Source organism: Botryllus schlosseri, chromosome 9 (assembly GCF_051294905.1).
Source record: "Botryllus schlosseri isolate E-star chromosome 9, Bs_hap1, whole genome shotgun sequence".
Lineage (NCBI taxonomy): Eukaryota > Metazoa > Chordata > Ascidiacea > Stolidobranchia > Styelidae > Botryllus > Botryllus schlosseri.
Window position 1 is genome coordinate 4,584,770 of NC_137244.1, and position 20,821 is coordinate 4,605,590.

The 20,821-nt window shown below is 39.2% G+C and overlaps 1 protein-coding gene across 2 annotated transcripts in view; it reads left to right on the forward strand.

Annotated features, from left to right (window-relative positions):
• LOC145447283 (sperm-associated antigen 17-like) overlaps positions 1 to 18,738 on the forward strand; it is a 58,012-nt gene extending 39,274 nt beyond the window's left edge. The window contains exons 26-45 of one of the 2 annotated variants that reach the window (XM_080325707.1): positions 1,394 to 1,683; positions 2,217 to 2,367; positions 2,826 to 2,977; positions 3,658 to 3,772; positions 4,575 to 4,702; positions 4,805 to 4,929; positions 6,190 to 6,329; positions 6,896 to 7,016; positions 8,069 to 8,223; positions 8,844 to 9,007; positions 9,697 to 9,908; positions 10,981 to 11,234; positions 11,718 to 11,840; positions 13,012 to 13,143; positions 13,663 to 13,844; positions 15,315 to 15,422; positions 15,941 to 16,081; positions 18,037 to 18,178; positions 18,430 to 18,574; positions 18,630 to 18,738. In XM_080325707.1, coding sequence (XP_080181833.1) covers positions 1,394 to 1,683; positions 2,217 to 2,367; positions 2,826 to 2,977; positions 3,658 to 3,772; positions 4,575 to 4,702; positions 4,805 to 4,929; positions 6,190 to 6,329; positions 6,896 to 7,016; positions 8,069 to 8,223; positions 8,844 to 9,007; positions 9,697 to 9,908; positions 10,981 to 11,234; positions 11,718 to 11,840; positions 13,012 to 13,143; positions 13,663 to 13,844; positions 15,315 to 15,422; positions 15,941 to 16,081; positions 18,037 to 18,178; positions 18,430 to 18,569 — 2,975 coding nt within the window. In that variant the 3' untranslated portion in view covers positions 18,570 to 18,574; positions 18,630 to 18,738. The remainder of the gene's footprint in view (positions 1 to 1,393; positions 1,684 to 2,216; positions 2,368 to 2,825; positions 2,978 to 3,657; positions 3,773 to 4,574; positions 4,703 to 4,804; positions 4,930 to 6,189; positions 6,330 to 6,895; positions 7,017 to 8,068; positions 8,224 to 8,843; positions 9,008 to 9,696; positions 9,909 to 10,980; positions 11,235 to 11,717; positions 11,841 to 13,011; positions 13,144 to 13,662; positions 13,845 to 15,314; positions 15,423 to 15,940; positions 16,082 to 18,036; positions 18,179 to 18,429; positions 18,575 to 18,629) is intronic. The other variant, XM_080325708.1, reaches the window with a different exon arrangement.
• Positions 18,739 to 20,821: the final 2,083 nt, after the last annotated feature.

Below are 20,821 nucleotides of genomic sequence, written 5' to 3' on the forward strand. Positions count from 1 at the left end.
TTGGAGTTGCCCAAACGTAGCGGACGAAAAGAAAACTAAACGAAAAACTTTTGTGAGACGCATCATAAATTGTCATTTATGCACGTGGTTCATCATTTTCCTCAGTGAGTGCCCCCGGTAGCATTTGTATTGTGGGGCTGAGATTGAGAAGACTATTCTTCGCGAGCAGCCAGCGCGGCTATGGACAATGGACAAATACACAATGTTTCGCCCAATGTAGCATAGGCTTACCATATTTTGGAAATATAAAAAGAGGACACTTTTTCAGAAATTTCAGACTTGCAAAACCGGAGAAGAATTCTCAAACACCGGTGAATTTTTCCCACTTTGTGATCGGTTGACTAAAAAAAAAAATGGTCATATTTCCGCTCAGATCTCAAAATACCGTTTTTCTCTCCACATTGCCAGGTGGATGACTAAAAAAAAAAGTCATCTTTTCGCTCAGAGCTAAATTCACCGTTTTTCACTCCGAAATACCCGCCGGAGCGTCACTACTGTGCTAATTTGCGGCATATCACTCGCATTTTGCTCTAAATCTGACCTCAATTTTCAAAAAAGAGGACAAAATCTCATAAAAGAGGACAAAAGGGCGTCCTCCGAGGACACTTTCAAAAAAGTCAAAAAAGAGGACAAATCCTCTTAAAAGAGGACGTATGGTAAGCCTAATGTAGCATGTCTCGTTGTGTTGCGGCGCGGTATTGGCTGGCACCGAAATGCCTATTTCTGTGTGAATCATGCAATGGTATATTATGTCATACACAGGAAATGACGTCATTATATCTCATTTAAAAATAAAGACCTTCTCTCATGAGGCCTTTTCATCGCATTGTTGTCTTCCAAAGATAACTTCTCAGAAGCAAAATGAATGTAATCGTGAGTAATCGTGATTACTTTTCCAAAGTAATCGTAATCGTAATCGACTACTCGCGGATTTTGCTGTAATCGTAATCGTAATCGTAATCGCGTGATTCATAAGTAATCATAATCGCAATCGACTACTCGCGGATTTTGCTGTAATCGTAATCGTAATCGCGTGATTCATAAGTAATCGTAATCGCAATCAATTACATTCATGAAGTAATCACCCCATGTCTGTTGATAACTAACTTGCATTGTCCTGGAACTCAACTCTCAACTCAGAGATATTTGGATAGCCTACATACGTTCACATAGTGGCTTCAAATGATTCCGTACTCCAATCGATACTGACTCGTCAGTTTTATAGTCAGTCATACAAGAGAATGGTGTGAGCCAATCCATTGCGTACAATTACCACAATATGGTACGATATGTAGCACGTGATATTGTAGGCTTCATTTCAGATACAAGATTCTTTAACCTACTGCAATATGTAGCAGATGCAATGAACTCATGCATATTTTACCTCAAACAGGATCGAAGGGAAGAAAATCCAGCGGAAAAACCAATCCCAACACCAACACAACAGCCACCGATCCGTCCGTGGCAGGCACAGAAGCGGGTGGCGGCGCCGGTGGAAGTTTAACGGCAGCTGCCGGACTGGAAGCCGACGCCGGGGCTTCGGCAGAGGCCGATTTCGAACGGGCATCTTCTTGGCATACCACCACTATGGAGGGCGAGAGTTATGTGGAGACGCCGAGCGGACAGAGATTTCAGAAAGATCATCTGTTGTGCTATACTGCGACTGATCCTGTGACTGGCGAGGTTAGTAGGATTGTGGTTAAATATTTCCTCAATTGTGCTATTGATTTGGTCATATTTTTACCTGTCAGCGCATTTTGATTTAGTTCTGTTAATTCCTAGCTATAAATTAGAATTGGACAAATGGAAAATATTCAGCTTTTCCAAAAACGATTAGATTCAGAGCCATAGATATATAGTTTTTCCATATTAGAATAGAATTAGAATAACAGAATTCGCAGTAACTCCGTTACAATCAAACATTCGAGGCTGATTTTGGGGGGTTCCAGGACCATGAGCACAATGAAATTTATATTTCCGCAATCAGTACAGCGGTAGCTTTCGATTGATATCCGTTTTGTCAAATTTAATGCTCGTTAAGCCGGTTAAATGGTACCGGCAAATTGCTATTGACCAAATGGGAAGTGTGACGTAGACCATTTTCACTGAGCCGTGAGATATGCTTGTATCCACACCATATTGGACACTATGGTGTAATATTAGTGCCACGTAGACTGGGTATTCTGGTAACATTTGTAAACTTACGTATTACTTAGATATTGATGTCGCGAGAAGATCACGTTGTCCGCGTCCAACATCCCGACGGAACCGTCATTTGCGACCATTCCGACGGAACCAGGATCACTCAATATACGAGAGACATCGAAAAGCATGTTTACGAAGCAGAAGGCGAAGATGGTGCATGGGGTATATTGATTCTACTTATTCACATACGCACATTCCGTAATCCAAATTATCTTGCGTTCTAGGTGGTCATAGGCTGTGAAATTTATTTTGTATGGATAACTGTTGTCAATATCCATACATATCCTGTTCAAAATGCAGATTGCATACAGAAAAACGTTTCCTGTAAAATACAAATTGCAGTGACCATTGTCGGCAAAAACAAGGTTGGCTTATTTTGATAAAAGTCAACTACAAGGCACACATATGGAAGTGTGAGGGAGAGGAACTGGCATAGAAATTCGAGTAATAGAGGCAGATTGTATACCATTCGAAAATAGTACATTGACTTCAAACGATCTCTTGAATCTACTTGAATCATTTTTCCCAGTGCTAATGATCACAAATAGTTGTCATTGTTTAGTTATTTTTGTACTTTTATTTACAGCGAAATTTGAGACTGCAGCGTATTTTTCTTTCAGAATTGGCACCCCCTGCCGTCAACACCGTCCGCCACGTCAGGGTCGAATGTCCGGGTTTCGCGACTGTTTCTTTCAACTGCGACGAGGGATCTTGTCTGACCGTATTTGGCAGCGGGACCAATTTACTGACCACCCCCGAATCCACTTATCAGGTTTGTGGAAAAAGTTCAATTTAAGACATTGCCTACTCAAAAACGATAGTTGTCGATCTCTGGCAGTGTTTTTAAAACCTAACGATTTGCGTACCGCTAATTTGTTTTCACTGCACTGCGTGCCACATGTCTCTGGAATTGGGGACGGGGGATCCAGTGCTTGAGTGCAGGGTTCTAATCAAGTCACAACGTTCCGAGTCACAAGTCAATCTCACTTTTATAGTTTTGACTCAAGTCAAATCGAGTCATTTTCAATTCACCCCCGAGTCAAGTCCAAGTCAGTGAGTACAGGGCCGAGTCCAAGTCATAGTGTTCTGACTCGAGTGCGAGTCCAAGTCATTATATGTTCACTGTTCAGTTTTCAGTTCATTCTGGTTCAACCCACTTTTTCCACTCTGCTCGAGTGCCATAGAATGGCTCACATTCGTAATATCGTAATTTTCGTCACTCTTAACAGTTTCTGGCCTTATTTTCCAAGTATCAGGACTGATAGACAAAATCCAATAATGTGGTGACTTTACTATTCTTCGAATAAAGCTCAAGAAGCCCAGCTCTAAGGCTTTTATGGTCCAGCAGGGCAGTTGTGTACTATGCGAGAACAGCATACTGATGTTTTATCACGATTGGCGAAGAATTAACTGCTTCTGTTATGTCAATGAATTCATGTCTATTCTTGGCAGATGAGTCATTGGCACGGTGGAAAGATTGATATTGAAGAAGGTGTTGTGACGTACACTCCTAGGCCTGACAATGATTTACTCGCGACTGTTCCTGCAGAAGGAGAAACAGAGGAAGGTAAATATAACAAAGTGTTATCTTATGAATCTTTCTACATGCAGTTTGACATAATTGAATAATATACTCGCATTGAATTAAATTCGAATATCTTCGGCTGACACTCATCGTCGGTAATCTTCAGCAACTAGTAGAGAATTGAGAGAATTGATACATATGTTCTTTCCAATTCTCAACTAGTTGTTGACGATTACCCCTGACGAGTGTCAGCCAATAATAGTGTTTATTTAAATATCAATATAACATTCGATTGTATATTGAAGTTCTCTACCTGAAAAATAACATGAAGTCTTGTACCAGAATGTTGCAAATGGCATTTGATGACAGGCCTTCTGTCTATAGCTGTCTCTACTGATTGCCGACATAACTAACTACAGCTGCATAAGAAACTGTTGTATATCATGTGTGGGGAGAAGTTAGTAAATACATGTTTCTCGGGCTGATTTTTATGTGGAATTAGACCAATTTTCGGTGATGCTGCATTTCTTTCATTGCTCTTTATATGTTACACAAATGGTGCAAACAATGACCTGCTCAAGTTATGGATTTGGAGAACATTTTGTCGTTCAAAAGCGATTCGAAGCTCGGTAAAATTTTCATGCCAAAAATCACTATTTTTAACACATACGCATTTAATGTGAAATCACTTGCAGTTGGTTTGAGTATTTGCGATTCACAAAAAGTGATCATTTGATTGTATTCCAGTCGCCGTCCTTCTAGTATTCTGATATAACATCGCGTTTAGAGATCTGCCTTAACTGATACGTTTGATGACGGAATATATTTGTGGTATTTTTTGAAGGCACCAACCCCGCAAACCGTGAGGAGGTTGCCTTCGAACCACAGCTCACTACACTCGGCTCCTATGTGATGAGGCACAATGCGGATCTCTGTTGTGAAGCATTCGATTACGAGGGTAACGTGTTCCAGGTAACAGTTTTCACTATTTGCATATTGCATCAGATAATTTTCCCATGTTGCTATTCAGTCCATTATTTCTATGAGTTTATATTTTCAAATATTATGTTCCAGGTTAGGAAATTTGGATCGATCAATGTGATGAACTCTGGCAACGATATTGGCTCGGCTGCAGAAACAGGCTCCAACGTAGCGCAACCTTCTGTGTCTTCGGACCCATTGGATCACCATCCCCCGCGGTAAATATTGTACTGATCATCTACTGCAGAGTATATCGACCTAGCGCGAGCAAAGTTACTTTTCAAAGCACTAAAACATGTGCTCTTTTTACTAACTCGAGATATATATCCTACTGAATTAGGATATATATCTCGAATTACCAAACTGTTGAATTGAAATAAATAAGCTGAACAAGAGACTGCAACCTGATTGAGCTTCGGAAGAGAGAGTTTGACCATATTTTGGGCAACACTAAAGAAGGCTTAGCCCACGCTTAATGAAGTTGCCATGCCATTACTTCTGAAAACAAAGTAGCACAGTGTCTTGGATATGCAATATGACATGCAGCTGCTCTTTCCACCTGCAATTAGGACAATGTCAAAGCAAAAACAAGCTCATCAAGCACATTAACTAAATGTGTAATAATGTAACTAATAAATGCACAAGTACTATTATTTATACTACTGTCATATGTTGTGTATGTCTTATTTTATCATTCTAGCTACAGGTAACTATATACTGTACACCAGTTTCTAATTGAAATAGCAGGTCCTAATGTTTTCAAAAACGTGAAAATAATAGATGATCATGATCAATGATTTTTCAAACTTTCAAAGGAGGCCACGGCGTAAAAAAGATTGGAAATCCTTGCAGTAGCATCATGTAAGGTGGATTGTGTCGGTCAATAGGATATTTCTCAATCTATTCTTGAAAGATTTCAAATTTTTAACATGAAATATCAATTGCGGAATGGGTTTTTATCAATCGATATCATTAATCGGCGTGATCGGATTGTTCCGACTGAATCCAATGATGTCGCAATACCATGTTACAAGTAGAAAGAAATTTTGCAGAACTTATGAAACTTAAGATTCAAACTAGGTTGATCCTTTGCATTCTTCATTCGAATGCAATTCAACAGTCATAATATAATAATTGTATACCGGTACAGTTTTATTGGAACATCAGACTGTACTCCACTAAATAAGTTTCCCCACAATTTTGACCTGATGCTAAAATTTGAATATTTTTGTGCAGATAAGAGAAAGAGAGAGAGAGAGAGAGACCACGAAATCAATAACACTGAATAGTACTTGATTAATATATTCATATTAACATAAACCCGGATATTTTCGGCTGGTTCTCGTCAGGGGTAATTGTCAGCAACTAGAAGAGAATTAGAGAGAACTCTGTCTAACAACAATCGTATCACCAAATATGACGTCAGTAGTAATATTAAGTATGATGCATCCGACTGTAAACGTGCCCTCGCAATCCAGATTCTTCATCATTCACGAAAATGGAAGCGGCACGGAACTGCTTCGAATAAAAGACGTTCAAGAATATGTTTCAGACGCCGAAATGGACCCGACGTCTGCTGTGATAAAAGAACCTCTTCTTGATACTCCCGGAGTTATTGGTAACTTTTAAACTTTTTTAAATTTGTGGTTTGACGAATAGTCGTTTTGTCAGAGTTGGAAAGTTTTCCTCACAGAGCTAACATATTTCGTTAAAATAGCGTATTTTCTGGTTGCGAAATTTTCACTCATGTTAAACTTCACGCTTGGAACATGAGTACAATTGTGCGCCAACTGTTGATCTGCAATATTGTGAATTTGGGCAGCTCTTTTGACAAGCAGGTCTAATAAAAATATGATGCAATTTCTTGTCAGTGAACTAAATGCCCATCCATATGCATAACGTCACTGTGATGGGATTTGAAAAATGATGTTACAAATCACTGATAATATCAGAATTGCATTTGCCACTTTTACATTGTAGGGAGCTAATATGAACTTATTGCACCTATCCAACTATTAATTCTGATGCTAAATTAACTGGTGGCTGTGCTGAATTAGCAGCCAACATTTTTACAAAGGATAACATGCCAGTTTGGTATTGCGTTTGAGGCATTGCCACTGTGCATGCGTTGTTGTATCAAAATCAGTATCTATAGGTAGTTACATGATGCAACTTTTTCATCAGGCGTCACAATAATGAGACCTTCGTTCGGAAACAGTAGCGAAGCATGGATTGCTCAAAAAATGGTCGACAATATCGTACCGGAGAACATCCGAACAAAGGATTTGAAGCTAATTCAACACAGGTAAGCTTGTGATGCTATATATTGAACAGAAATTGTATTAGCATAACTTGCAACTAGAAGAGGTTGGCATATTGAAGCACTTGTATTCCAGTATCTGGCTTGCTCACATTACAACTTCAATAGTCGAGTAGAAATTGTCAGGGTTGTGATGACTCGAGACATTTTTTTAAATGCGTAAAATGACTTGACTTGACTCAACTCGAGTCAATTTGTGTATTGATTCGACTTGTACTTGAGTCATTGTACATGACTCAAACCAAGTCATATGACTTGAGACTCAAGAGAGACATTTTATTGTAACTTCGAAGAATAGTAAAGTGACCACATCATTAGTAGTTCGTCTATCAGTCCTGATACTTGGAAAATAGGGCCAGAAACTGTTGGAACGTTAAAGAAAATTACTATATTATGAATGCGAGCCATTCCACACGAGCAGAGTTGAAAAAAAGGTTGAACCAGATTGAACTCAAAACTGATCAGTGAACACAATGTCTTGGACTCGGACTCCAGTAACAACACTATGACACGTTGATGAATTGAAAATGACTCGACTTGACTCGAGTCAAAACTATAAAAGTGAGGTTGAATTGTGACTCGGAAACTTGTGACTTGGTCACAACCCTAAATTGCCTTAGGGTACATGAATGATAAGCAAGATCAGCACAGCTTACAGCAGCAGACGATGTAATTATATTGAACTTTTGATTTATTTAATCATATATTTGTAAAGTCTCCATAAATTCAAATATTTTTCAGTTTATTTGGTTTCCTTTGGAAAGTAACACTTATAAATTTCCATCAATTTTCTGACTTTGCTAAGCAAACGGCCATCTCTCACCCTAATTCTGCTAATCTTTGTTTAGCAGCTGATACATACTGCTAATTTAAAATATGACTGTACTGTTGCCTGCATTTAGATGACTTCATAGCTAGTCAATTACTTTGGTATCAGTTATGCAAATTAAACTACTTGACGTGTTTTGGACAAGAAAAAACTGTCATTTTTGATTGTTTTCTGCTTTCATCTGAGGTAATTTTTCTGAATTTGTAAGGGTTGAAAAGACAACCGGACCGCCCTTTGGTACAAATACCGGGAAGGGACTGATCGTCGGGAATACGAGCAGCATGCCACAACCGCTTCCTGTGCCACCGTGCCCGGCTGTACTGGAACTCCGGCAACTGGTACAACACCAACCCGTGATGAGTGGTAAGTCGGATTGTAAAATCGCAACTGTAAAATGTTACTTCTTGTCTGGTAAATATTTTTGTTTTATATTACCATAGTGTTGATACACAGATTGAATGTCCCGTACAAGATATTAAAAACCTGGTCTTATAGAGCTCCGTCTGCTATATCTTATGGACATTTGTGATCAATATTAGGCCTACATATGTTACTTCATTAAATGAAAATACCAACCATAGATTCCATACGATTGTTTATTGTGTTCCGTCATGGACGGATCTTAACAGAGCAAGCACAACTGATCAGAATGTATGTTCAATATAACTCAATGCGTATCTTGAAAAAACATGACGCTGAAACGTCTCTCTTCATTGTCTCCATATTTCGGTGATTCTGAAGGATATTTCTTGTTGAGTGTACAAACTGTGCACGCCTCTTTTAATACGCTTTTGCATTTTTGTTACCATATTTGTAGGCAAAGGCAAGATATTGATTTACTGAATGCTATAACACAGACCCAGTAGTATCTCATGGTGAGGCCATTGAAAAATATGATCACTACCCCAACGTAACTCTTTTGATGGTACCTTTTAGCGGAGAAAAGAGTGACCAATTGTCGTTTCCTATTTTGTTTCTGAAAGATGTCCGTAAGAAACTGAAGAAGAATCTCCTAGAAGTGGGAAAGCAAATCCGAGAACGTCAGAAACAGAGGGAGGCGGACAGCGTCCGTGATCCACGATCGTACGACGAAAAAGTTCGAGCAAACGACATCTTGTCTCTTGTGCTGGAGTTTGATGAGAGTCAGGTAAAATAATAATGTCTAGCATATATTCCGACAATTGAAACTTATGGTACAGAGCTGCAATATACCATTGAATAACCTGTTCATATTGAAGTAAAGCCGAGTATTTACGGCTGATACTCGTCAGGGGTCATCGTCAGCAACTAGCATTCAAAAGATTTTTTACCACTGATGAGTGTCAGCCGAAAATAATCGGATTTATTCCAATATGATTATATTATTCAGTTAAAACGTACATGGTACTTGCATGTGCTGATACCTATTTTCTACTCTCTCAAATACCTTTGCCGGTATTATGACATAGACAAGTGGTTGTTAAGTTATTGTAAGGGTATAAGCCAATTTTTTTGGAACAAGAGCACTGGCACCCTGATTTGTCAAATATCCATAAAATATTTTATCTTTAGTCCTTGTGTTTCCAATTCATTTGATTGCCTGTCTTGGTCGTCCGAATCTTGAGTCATGCACAATGACTCGAGTATGAGTTTGAGTCAATACAAAAATTGGCTCAAATTGAGTCGTTTCTCATATTTTAAAAACTGACTCCAGTCATCAAGGTAATGTGATTCGAGTCAGACTCGAGTCGAGTTAAGCCATGACTCGAGTCATCACAGCCCTCTAGCATGAATATTACACATTAATTAAAAGATCATCATCACACTTTAACATCTATCACTTTTTTATTCATCCAGCCGTCTCCAAAGTCGCCAGTTACGCCGGCGCAGCAGGGCCTCACTGGGAGCGGTGGTCAATTTCAAAAGGTGACCAAGGCGGCCGCAGTGCAAGAGCACCAAACCCCGAACATCATCAGGCAGATCTACGAGCAGGCCGTCACCCCGCCGCCGATTCCCAAACCGGAACCGCCCAGGAACAAGCTGACGAAAGACGATTGGGACCGATTACAGTTAGTAATGAGTGCAATTTTGTGGACTCATTCTGATTTCAAAATTCATTGTAGATAAGGGTTGTTCAAAAATGATTTTTTTTTTCAAATTTTACCGGCTGTTCGATAAAGTGTAAGGTTGGCTAAAAAAAAACTCTGAACACCAAACTTCACGCAATTTCAACCTGTAGAAGCGAAGCTATTAGAATTACCATAATTCAAAGTTCAAAAAAATATATAACAGATTACCTTATGAAATTCATGTGTTGTCTACAAAAATGATGCATAGTAAATTTGACTCACTTCAACTGTTAAAATCGAAGTTATTGGTGTTCAAAATTTTGGCTTTGAAATAACAGTATTTATGGTGGGTAGTTCTATAATTGATAATGAATAATTGAAGAACTATTATTTTAAATCCAAAATTGTAAAGACCAATAACTACCGGTTCGAAATTATGTCAAATTTCTCACACTTATCCAATTATTAGAAGATCTAGATGAATGATTCATGAATTCTAATAGAACAAATATGAACAAAAAGATGATTTTTTCAGGTTTTCGTCTTCGAGGGGTAGCCTACCTTACCTTAATGAGGTGTTGAACCGGCAATATTTTCTTCGTGACTCAATAAAATATTTGAACCCTCTCCATCATGAGTACTTTTATGACGTCATAGTGATTGATAGTCAACTCAACTTGAATCGAAAACTAATACCACTTGGTTCCGAATCAAATCAATCGTGTTCCGGTACTCCAGTTTTCCCAACCCTAATATTTCTTCCACTTTAAACTGTATATACATACCAGATTCCAATAACAGTAACACCGACCAGATTAATTTCCGTGTGTCTTCAATTTTCCTTTCAGTCGAGACCACACCAATCATGACGCTAGTGTCCAACAAACATTTACAATTTTGAAATCAAATGCCAAATTCTGCGCACACACAATATTTGTTTGTACATTAATATAGGCCAATATCACAGTCCTGCCTCATAAACGTGCAGACTACTCTGAATCACCCACGATGGAAAATAACTTCTTGTCAGCTTTTCATATTTTACCCTTGTGAAAATGGAAAATGATTTCAGCCGCTCCCTCGAAGAAGAAAAGAGTGGCCGCGTATCGTTGAAGCGTCGCGATGTCCCGCCGTACTTTGCGAGCACTGAAGGTCGAGCTTGGCTCATGACGCAAGCGCCGGACCTGGAAGCTTTGTCCCGGCAAATGGTTCCAGACCCGCGTCGTGACGGTACCGAGGCAAGGATGGTGAAATATAATGAGAAAGAGAGAGAAACGTCTCAAGCTGCTGGAAGCTCGCCGGAACAATCAAGGCCTTCGGATAACGGTGAGTGTGCATGGTTAATTAATATATTATTACAGTTGAATGATGTAGACTATTGATGTTGAAGTAAACCCAAATCTCTTAGGCTGACACTGATCAGGGGTAAGTGTCAGTAACTAACAGTGTTGGGATGACTAGGGTCAACTTTTTCAGATGACTCGACTTGAGTCGAGTCACTTTGCAAAAATGACTTGTCTTGACTTGGCGCTTCAAAAATGTGGATTGATTTGTTGGAAAAGAGCATCCAAACTATAATTGTCATCGTCAATATAATTTCTGTACTCAAAAAAATCCTCTCTCACTACACACGACTTAAATCATTAAAATTAACATCCGAGTCAGATTCGAATACTTAAATCATTGTGCCCATCCCTAGTACTAACCCGTTCCTGTTACACCACTGGGCGTAGTCTTTAGACGATACATTTCTCCACTTACCACACTGTAAACAGTATGGTGCTCTTTAAATATCGTATTATCTTACAGTGTCGAAAACACGACCCACGAACCCAACGCCTGCACACGCGACCGGTAAATTAACTCCGACAAAAGTACGACCAGATAACCCGACGCCGTTGGCTGCTGCTCAGTCCAAGACTATCCGACCAAGTAAGACTAGATTTGCTCGTAATTGGGGCTGTACCGAATATGATGTACTTCAAGTGAAGTATCCGATTATTATTTATCACTCATGACGTCAGAACAGTATGAATGGGTTGGAAAGTTCAAATAACTATCTATTATTATGCAACTAGAAAGAATATAATGCTAGTTCTGTAACACATTAAAAATGTTTTTGTGTTCTTTGCACCATACCTTTTCCATTACAATTTGCGGCAATACTGTGGGTTGATCACGCCTTCACAGAAAGATCATTTGCAATAAACTGCGTAGCTTCGTACTACGTGTTTCCTATGCTGCAATACGGCCAATAGAGATTTACAGCCCTGGCAGCAGAAAAAAAGTTTTGAAACTATAATTTTACTTGATAGATTGAGTATCAGTGTCAAGGAGCGTCTACTTTCAGTATTCCAAAATTCTTTTCCCACTACTCGATTTGAATCATTAGAAGTAATGCTCGATTCAGATTTGAGTACAGTCGGTATGTGGGTCGTACTTCACTTCGTTTGCAGCAAAGAATCAACCAACATGTGCCCAAGCAGATTAGGAAACCTGACGTCGATGCTATTTCAGACAGTCAATCGCAGACCAGTAACCCTTTCTTGCGCGACTATGACCAGACCATGGCATGCAACTCTGCAATAGGTCGGCGCCTTCTTACGCATCCAGAGTGTGCAAAATCGTATAACGATAACAGATTTTCAATTCTTGCTCGTGGACGTAGTCTGTTCCATTTAAAGGTTCTCGAATCAACTATAATAAAACTCGAGCAACCGATTCTTTGTCGGCAAAAGGACCGACTCTATTCTCTCCGTGTATTTCATTAGTGTTGCGTTATAGCCAATTTGTATTGCACTTATTGCATTTTTGCTTAACGCTCTCGGTTTTGTGAATTCTCTCGTTGTTGTTATTATACCATTCTTACGTCACACTACCTATTTCATCTTTATATTTCGAATTGCAATCTTCGTATTAAATTGACGGCCACTACCGACGAGGGTCAGTTGAAAAGCTTATAGTGAATAAATTGCGAATATGAATGTGTTGTTCGTTGTAATATTTAAATTCTGTACCACAAGGAACCTATTCAAATCATTGTGTTCAGCCCAACTTGTAATCTAAAAATGGGACAGTTCTTCAATTTTCCGTTGTTTTCCAGGCAATCCAACACCTAGCCACGCATCCACAGAGGGCAGCAATGCGACAAGACAAAGTCTACCAGATCAAGGGCTGGGTCAAATGCCGCCCACTCCCATTCCGGAAAATCCAACTTCTGCACAACGTAGAGAAGGTCTGATTCATCGTTTATTGAGTACGGTAGAGATCAGGGGTCTTAAACGCGAAAGTCATAGACGTAATGTTAGTAATTCCAGCGTGAAGAGCATCTTGGACGTACAGAACTTCAATATAAAATGGAATAGCATATTCATGTTGACAGTATATACCTGAATATTTTCGACTTACACTCGTCAGGGGTAATCGTCAGCAACTAATAGAGAATTTGAAAGAAATCTGTGTATCAACAGTCACAGTCGTATCACCAAATATGACGTCGCTGGCCAACGAAAAGAGTTTGTGGATAATCCAAAAATAATGCATTCAACCTTAGCCATCTGTTCGCCTCTATCATTTTAATTTTTTATGCTAATGAGGTTATATAAGATGATACGATTGTTGATATACAAAGCTCTGTGGAAATCTCTACTAGTTGCTGACGATTCCCACTGACAAGTGTCAGCCAAACATATTCGCGCTCATTCCATTATGAATATCAATTGTTCAATTGTATAATTTCACTTTGTCCTTTCAGCAGGCACTATCGAAGATGTACCCAGTTCTGGCACGATGGTCACCTTAGACACCAGCGGTCCCGCAGACTTGGTTCTCACGCGCAGTTTACTGTATGACGTCAACGGCGAGCCACGCAGGGAAAAAGTCCGATTGCCCGCTTCGATATTGAGTGATAAACCAGCCGCCATACCGAACAAGCAGGTACTTTTTTTATTTAAGTCTTGGTAAATATCGTTAGATATGGTCCAGACACACTGATGCATATGCAAGTAAGCATCATAATCCTTAAAATAACATACTTTATTACTGAAAGCAATATGTGAATGTAACAGAGATGGTAATTTCACCTTGTTTTGATCTAATGTGAGCGCCTTCAAGCGCTTACAGATCAAACCTGATTCAGTGATTTTTGTATAATTTGAAGCTTCCAGTGACTAGAACTGGACTCGATGACTCGAGTACTCGAATCCTAATCGACTAAAAATTACGTAAAGATTCCAGTCGACTACTGAGAAAATAGTTTTTGTACTAAAATTATACGCTCCTTGCCAATAACAGTTAATACATCAACAAGAATCATAATTTCAATGCTATTTTCCTCTGTAGCACGCTATAATGCTCGAATTGTCATATCGCAACATACGAAACATGTACTACATAGGTATGCACGTTAGTGGAATTAACTGATCTGTGAAGTCGGGATCAATATACCGTATCATCACAAAGCGCAATGAAATAGGTATGGTGAAGAAATACCAAATAACCTGGAACGCGATAAAGAATTGGCAATATTCTTTGTGGCTGCATAAAAAGTACATGTTATTTAATATTTTTCATATTGTTGTGACTCGACTTTAATCAAATCACTCAGGTACTCGCTTTCGCCCAGACCTAAGTATATCATCCATGAGAATTTTAATGGCGACACTATTTTTCCGTCCGTGGAAGCCTTGAAACCTAAACCGACACAGCATAATGTAAGATATTTCACAAAGTAACGTACATTGGTGAATCTGATTGAATTTGTGATCAATCGTGACATTCTCACAAAGCATACTTAACCGGCTACCACCGGCTGGTTTTTCTGAAAAAGTTTGCTTCACTTTTCAAAACTGTAAAACACAACCTTAATGGGATGCGTAACCGACAAGTAATATACCATTGGAATCCGAATTACAATGCCTAAGCAACTACGCCACGACGCTAGACGAGAGCAGGGCAATTTAAGCAGAGTATTTAATCAAAAAAACGAGATAACCTAGTAAAAGTAGAGTAGTTTGTGTTATTTCCATATTGAGACCGCAACGTAAACCTAGTGTGAATAAGTACGTGCTATTCACTGCAACAGAGGTCTCTTCTTTCAAACAAGCCATGAGTGACCACTTTGGCTCAACTAATTCGATCGATACTATCACAACATTGCAGAGTTTCTCACCATAAACACGCAGTCTGACCCTTTCGAAAAAATATCAAATTATTGTTAACGGGGTGTATGACTGAGATTACTTTCTTTATTGTTGCTAAAAGTTGCAAATTTGAACCTTCAAAATCAAGCGTACGGTTACGACGTCATCGTCGTCTGGGAGTCTAGTACCCATTTTGGAATCAAATCACTGAGCTACTAGATTTTGGCCATGCTTACTAATGACTATGTGACTCTTTGCTCTACAGTTTGCCGAAGTGGAAGAGCCAGTTCGCAGGAAAGTGAAAACCTCATCGGTGGCTAATGCAGTCAACAAGGGAATCGCCAAGCGTGGGTTTGAGCTTCTACCTCCCGAGGTAAAATTTTGAATCCTGTCGATACACTTTCTTGATCAGGCTTCAGTACACAATCGAATAATGTATTCATATTGATGCAATCCCGAATATTTTTGGCTGGCACTCAACAGGGCTAATCGTCAACTACTAGTAGAGAATTGGAAAGAACATCTGTTCGTCGGGATTACTCAAATCTCCTTTCCCGTGACATGATACGATTGCTGATGTACAATGTTCTTCTAAATTCTCTACTACTTGCAGACGATTACGCCTCATGAATGTCAGCTGAAAATATTTAGGTTTATTTCAATAGAAATACATTATTCAACTTTCTTGGTGTTGTCAGGGCCTACAACAGCAATATTAGAGAATTCTGGCCAGTTGTGTTAAAATCTTTTCTTCTTATTCGAAGCAATTGTGGACTTTAGGAAGCATGGGCCTGGTTAGAATGAGATTTGGGTGTCCCGTTTGTCCCTTGGCTCTGCCCCCCATAGTAATTGAGTTAACCCAGTGACCGCCATGATGTTCTTTATCTTCAGATCGTATTTGGCGTTCTCAAGGAAGGCGACACTTACAGCTATGTCGCCCGTCTGAAGAACACCGGAATAGACACATGCCGGTTTAAGATCAAACAACCACCACCTGGGACAGGACTGCGAGTACACTATGCCCCCGGACCGGTAACATCGCCTTTTTCAACAGACCTTAGTTCCGAAATGTTTCACATATCTGTCTCAATAGGCCTGTTCAAAAATGACGTCTTTTCAAATTTTACTGGCTACATGATAAAATTGTTTCATTGCCTAAAAAAATGCTGCGCACCAAATCTGGCTGAATTCTAACCTGTAGAAGCGATGCTATAAGAAGAAAGTTTTGGATTAATAAAAATAAAATACATCCTAATCTCTTTTTTATTTATTATAGAATTAGCAACTGTTAATCCCAAATTTTCTACTGCAATAACTTTTCTTCTACTGGTTGGAATTGAGCTCAATTTTAAGTACAGCGTTCTTCTAGACAACCCAACAATTTCATTGGGTCGCCAGTAAAATTCTTTTCAATTCAATTCTCTGCTAGTTGCTGACGAATAACCATGATGAGTGTCAGGCTAAAATATTTGGGTTTATACTGACCAGTGGTGCCACTCCTAGTGTTTTAACACTAGATCTAGTGTTTTTTCGGTCGTCCTAGTGTTCTAGTGTTTTCTTTTGCTAAATTTTGCTAATCTAGTGTTTTTCTGCAATTATGCGAATAATGAATATTCTAACGTTAGACGACTTAATTATACGCTAAATTTATTGCTAATGAGGCGATTTGGTGTCTCTGGCTGTGTTTGTTTTCAACAATTCTATGTGGTGGTGCAGTAACACGCAATTATCACGTAACAGGGTGCGCTGTGAATCCGTACTCATGAGCGAAAGTCTCTGAAAAAATGAAGAGCGATTTCGCTCTGATGCTCTGTCGTTTCTTGTTGAACTCAGTCTGCAGATTCGGGCAAGATTTTCATTTGCCCAGACAGACAGACAGACAGACAGTTTTATTGAACAAAATTGCAATAAAAATATAATTCATGCTGCAGCGATACGATCCTTCGGGATTCCTGCGGATCATCCCGCCAGCTGCATTGATGGAGTGCTAATCAAGCATTGCTCAATTCGAGTCTCGCGTCATCAATAAATATTGAAAAATGTAAGCAGGCCGAAGAATAGTAAAATCAATCATTCCTCTAGCTGTGCAATTTTCCTCTGTGATATTATTTGATGAACTTGAACTTTGGCAAGATTGCAAAATGAGCTGCAGTTTATCAGTCAGTGCCCTCCAACAGAAGTTTTGCGAAAATTGAAATCTGTGCACAATGGATTCGTTGAATCAAAATTCCATTTACTGGGGAAGCTCATGACGAATCTCTCGGCATTGCCACATTCCACTGCATTCGTGGAATTGAAGTAGGCTATGCTTAGGCTTACCATTTTTTTAGTCATCCACCTGGCAATGTGGAGAAAAAAACGTTATTTTGAGCTCCGAGTAGAAGTGGTGACCTTTTTTTTAGTCAACCAATCACAAAGCGGGAAACATTAACCGGTTTTTGAGAATTTAGAATTTCACTCCGGTTTTGCAAGTTGCAAATTTCTGAAAAAGTGTCCTCTTTTTTGATTTCCAAAATATGGTAAGCCTAGCTACGCTGCATATGGAAACCACCCCATTGTTTGGTTGAAGATGTACGGTAGTGAGCCAGATGCCCCACAAAAGATACTTATGTTTGATGGATGGTGTACAAATCGAAAGATAATTTTTATGATGCCGCACAATTCGAGAGCGACAAATTTGATTTTTTTGCGCTGTTGAATTTGTTTCATTAATTTTCATTGAATAATCATGCAGTATATCATGCATATATATCAAATTCATGTGTGGAACACTTCTTTTCTGTGGATTTGTACCTACCTTGGTCATCATGATTACTTGGCAAGGGCGAATTTTTCCAGCAATTTACTAATCTAGTGTTATTTTCGCCAATCTAGTGTTTTTTCAGGACATAATCTTGTGTTTTTCCGGAAACCTGGAGTGGCAACACTGATACTGACCCACACACAGATCCAGTGCCGTGATATTATCAATGAATTTCTCTCATCAGGTTGCTGCGGGTATGGACACACTCCTTCATATCGAATGCTACGCGATAGCTGTTGGAGTGGAAGGCGACTCTGGAGTGGGAACAATCAACCACCAGCTCGAAATCGTTACAGAAACGGAAACCCTGTGTCTACCGATATCAGCACATATCCTTTTGAAACAATGACCTGAAATCCATCAATTTCGTTCCACAAATAAGCCGATTATTGTGATTGAAAAGCCATATCCAAAACGCGACTTACAGAATCGATTTGGATTAATTTCTCATCTTAAAAATCTAATTTAATATCACAATATTAATCACAATCAGCGGTTCAATTTGATTGATAGGCAATTGTTTACTGCTGTGTAAGAAACACCAGATGCTGTCATGTTGTCCTTAACCAAATATAATCACTGGTCCTGACTAGCCATGACTACGATAACCGCACCGAGATGATGCCGCCTGGAGGGAAAGCGCCCGGTGTCAAACTACTCTCGACCAGGCCTCCTTCAAGAGACCGCATAACAAGACCGATGAAAATCGCCTCATAGATAGGGTATTAAATACGATAGTGTTATTGAAATTACCTTGTGAATTCCAATATTTTCCAGATTCAGTTCAAGAACCGTGCGGCGAAGCATGTTTTTGTGTTTTTATATATTTTGTGAATAGATGATATCTAAATATCGTTGTTTTCTCGAAGAAGACATCACAGTATTATATATGTGTGGTACGCGTATTTAAGGATGGCCGTGGATGGTTTTTCTCGATAGTTGACATGACTGTTAGTCAGGTTAGGCACGGTGCCGCCTCTAACATGTATGCAAAGTGCCTTTGTGTAAAAGCGAATCTGCCGAGCAGGGTTGAAGCAGAACTTGTCAACTGCTTCCCCCAAAAAACGTTGGTCCGGGGCCCCTTATAGTAAGGGAAACTTATGAAAATCTGTGAACTATATTGTTAACAATAAATTTCTTCACCAATATGTTTGTTGAGGTATGTAGTAACATGTGGTAAAATATTGAAGTGCAACACTTGTGGGAAACCCCAGCATTGCCTATGCCTTCTTCAGACTCAACATCATCGTGACTGCAATTTTGCATGGATAAGTCTTTTACATACTCCACAGGGAGTAATGCATGTGCAGCTGCATATCTGGTTGTTGCAATCTTTATGGCTCAGATCCAGAAATACAGTTTTTCATTAACATTTCACGTTGGTTCACTAGAAAAATGGTCGAGCTCCCGAAATAGCCGCGGGAGCGTTAGTTTATTGCTGATTTACTGTATCTCAGTCGAATTTTGTCCTATTCTTGACCAAAATAGTCAAAAAAGAGGACATTTGGGCGTCCTCCGAGGACACTTTCAGAAAAGTTTTTTGAAAAAACGTATCGTAACCCTACATAAAATCAGTATCTTCGGTCGCTTTGCCAACAATTTCGACGACGACTTGCAAGGGAATATAAGCTTTCGCCTTATCGGTCCAGACCAGAGATTACAATATATTCCATGTCTGAGAATTGCTACGTTGATATTTAACAGACAACGATGAATTCTTTAGCCTATATCAATGTCATTGATTGGTTGAATAAGCATCATTCGCTGGCCTACATGTCGTGTATTTCGCTCTTGATGTTGTGTGATTGCGGGTCAAGGTCAGAGCAGAGAGTCACTCAATATTCGAACAAACTTTTGTGACAAAGCAAGTAAAAATTTTTGGATTGTCAAGATGCATGCTCGTTTAGTGTTGATTTTTTATGTTGCCAGCACCATGCATGTAGTGGCCTGCAGTTGAAATGCAATAAATTTCAACCAAAGAGAGAGAGAGAGAGAGTCTTTATTTTCATCGAACCAAAATACATAACAAACGGCAGTGATGGTGGTACAGAAAATATGCGTGCACAGTATTCGGTATCAGAGTTGGATCAATTACATTATTTCAGTTCAATTACAATTACAATTCCTTTCATGAATGTTTCAATTACATTACAATTACAATTACTCCATGCTAAAAATATCAAATTACAATTACAATTACTCCTTGCATGCTTCAATTACATTACAATTACAATTACAATTGCTGCTGTTGAACATGTAATTTAATAATCATAGATTCAACCGTGCTCCTTAAAGGTCAACTGCATCTTCATAACAACTTTTCGGAATCATGTTCAGAATTTTTTTTCATAACGAAATTACCGACTTTCCGTGTTTCAACTCAATCGGAAATATCCGTAATTTTGACTGAAAGTTCCAATATTGGCATGTTTACAGAAAAAGCAGAATGTGCATTGTGACGTCAAGTGAGTGACACATATTATCAACACCGGTCACAGCAGCTGTTTGTGTTCTCGCAGTTTTTATTCTAGTCAGTTATGGCCGAGGTTTCCATTGTAACGGATTTGCCAAGTGATATTGAGACTGAGTCCGAGTACTCGGATGGTGAATGTAAGTATCATTTTTTCACATACTTTCAAAATTACCGTTTAAATGTCGGATTGGTTCAGGTGTTGATGCGCTCGATCCCACGTCAGTGGAACCCCTTGCAGCCTCATGATGATGGGTCATGATCAGCCTATAAGCTTGCTCAGCGCAAGCCGCTCGTCGAGACTACATGAAATACAGTTTTATATATAGTCTGTAGTGTAATAGCTCGTTTCAGTCATGTATCTTGAATTAGAGCCCGACCGATTATCGGCTCGCCGATAATATCGAGTCGATATCACGCTTGGAGAGAAATATCGGTATCGGCCATTGAAGGTAAAAAAATATCGGCCATTTTCGTGACGTCAGAACGTGGTGGCAGG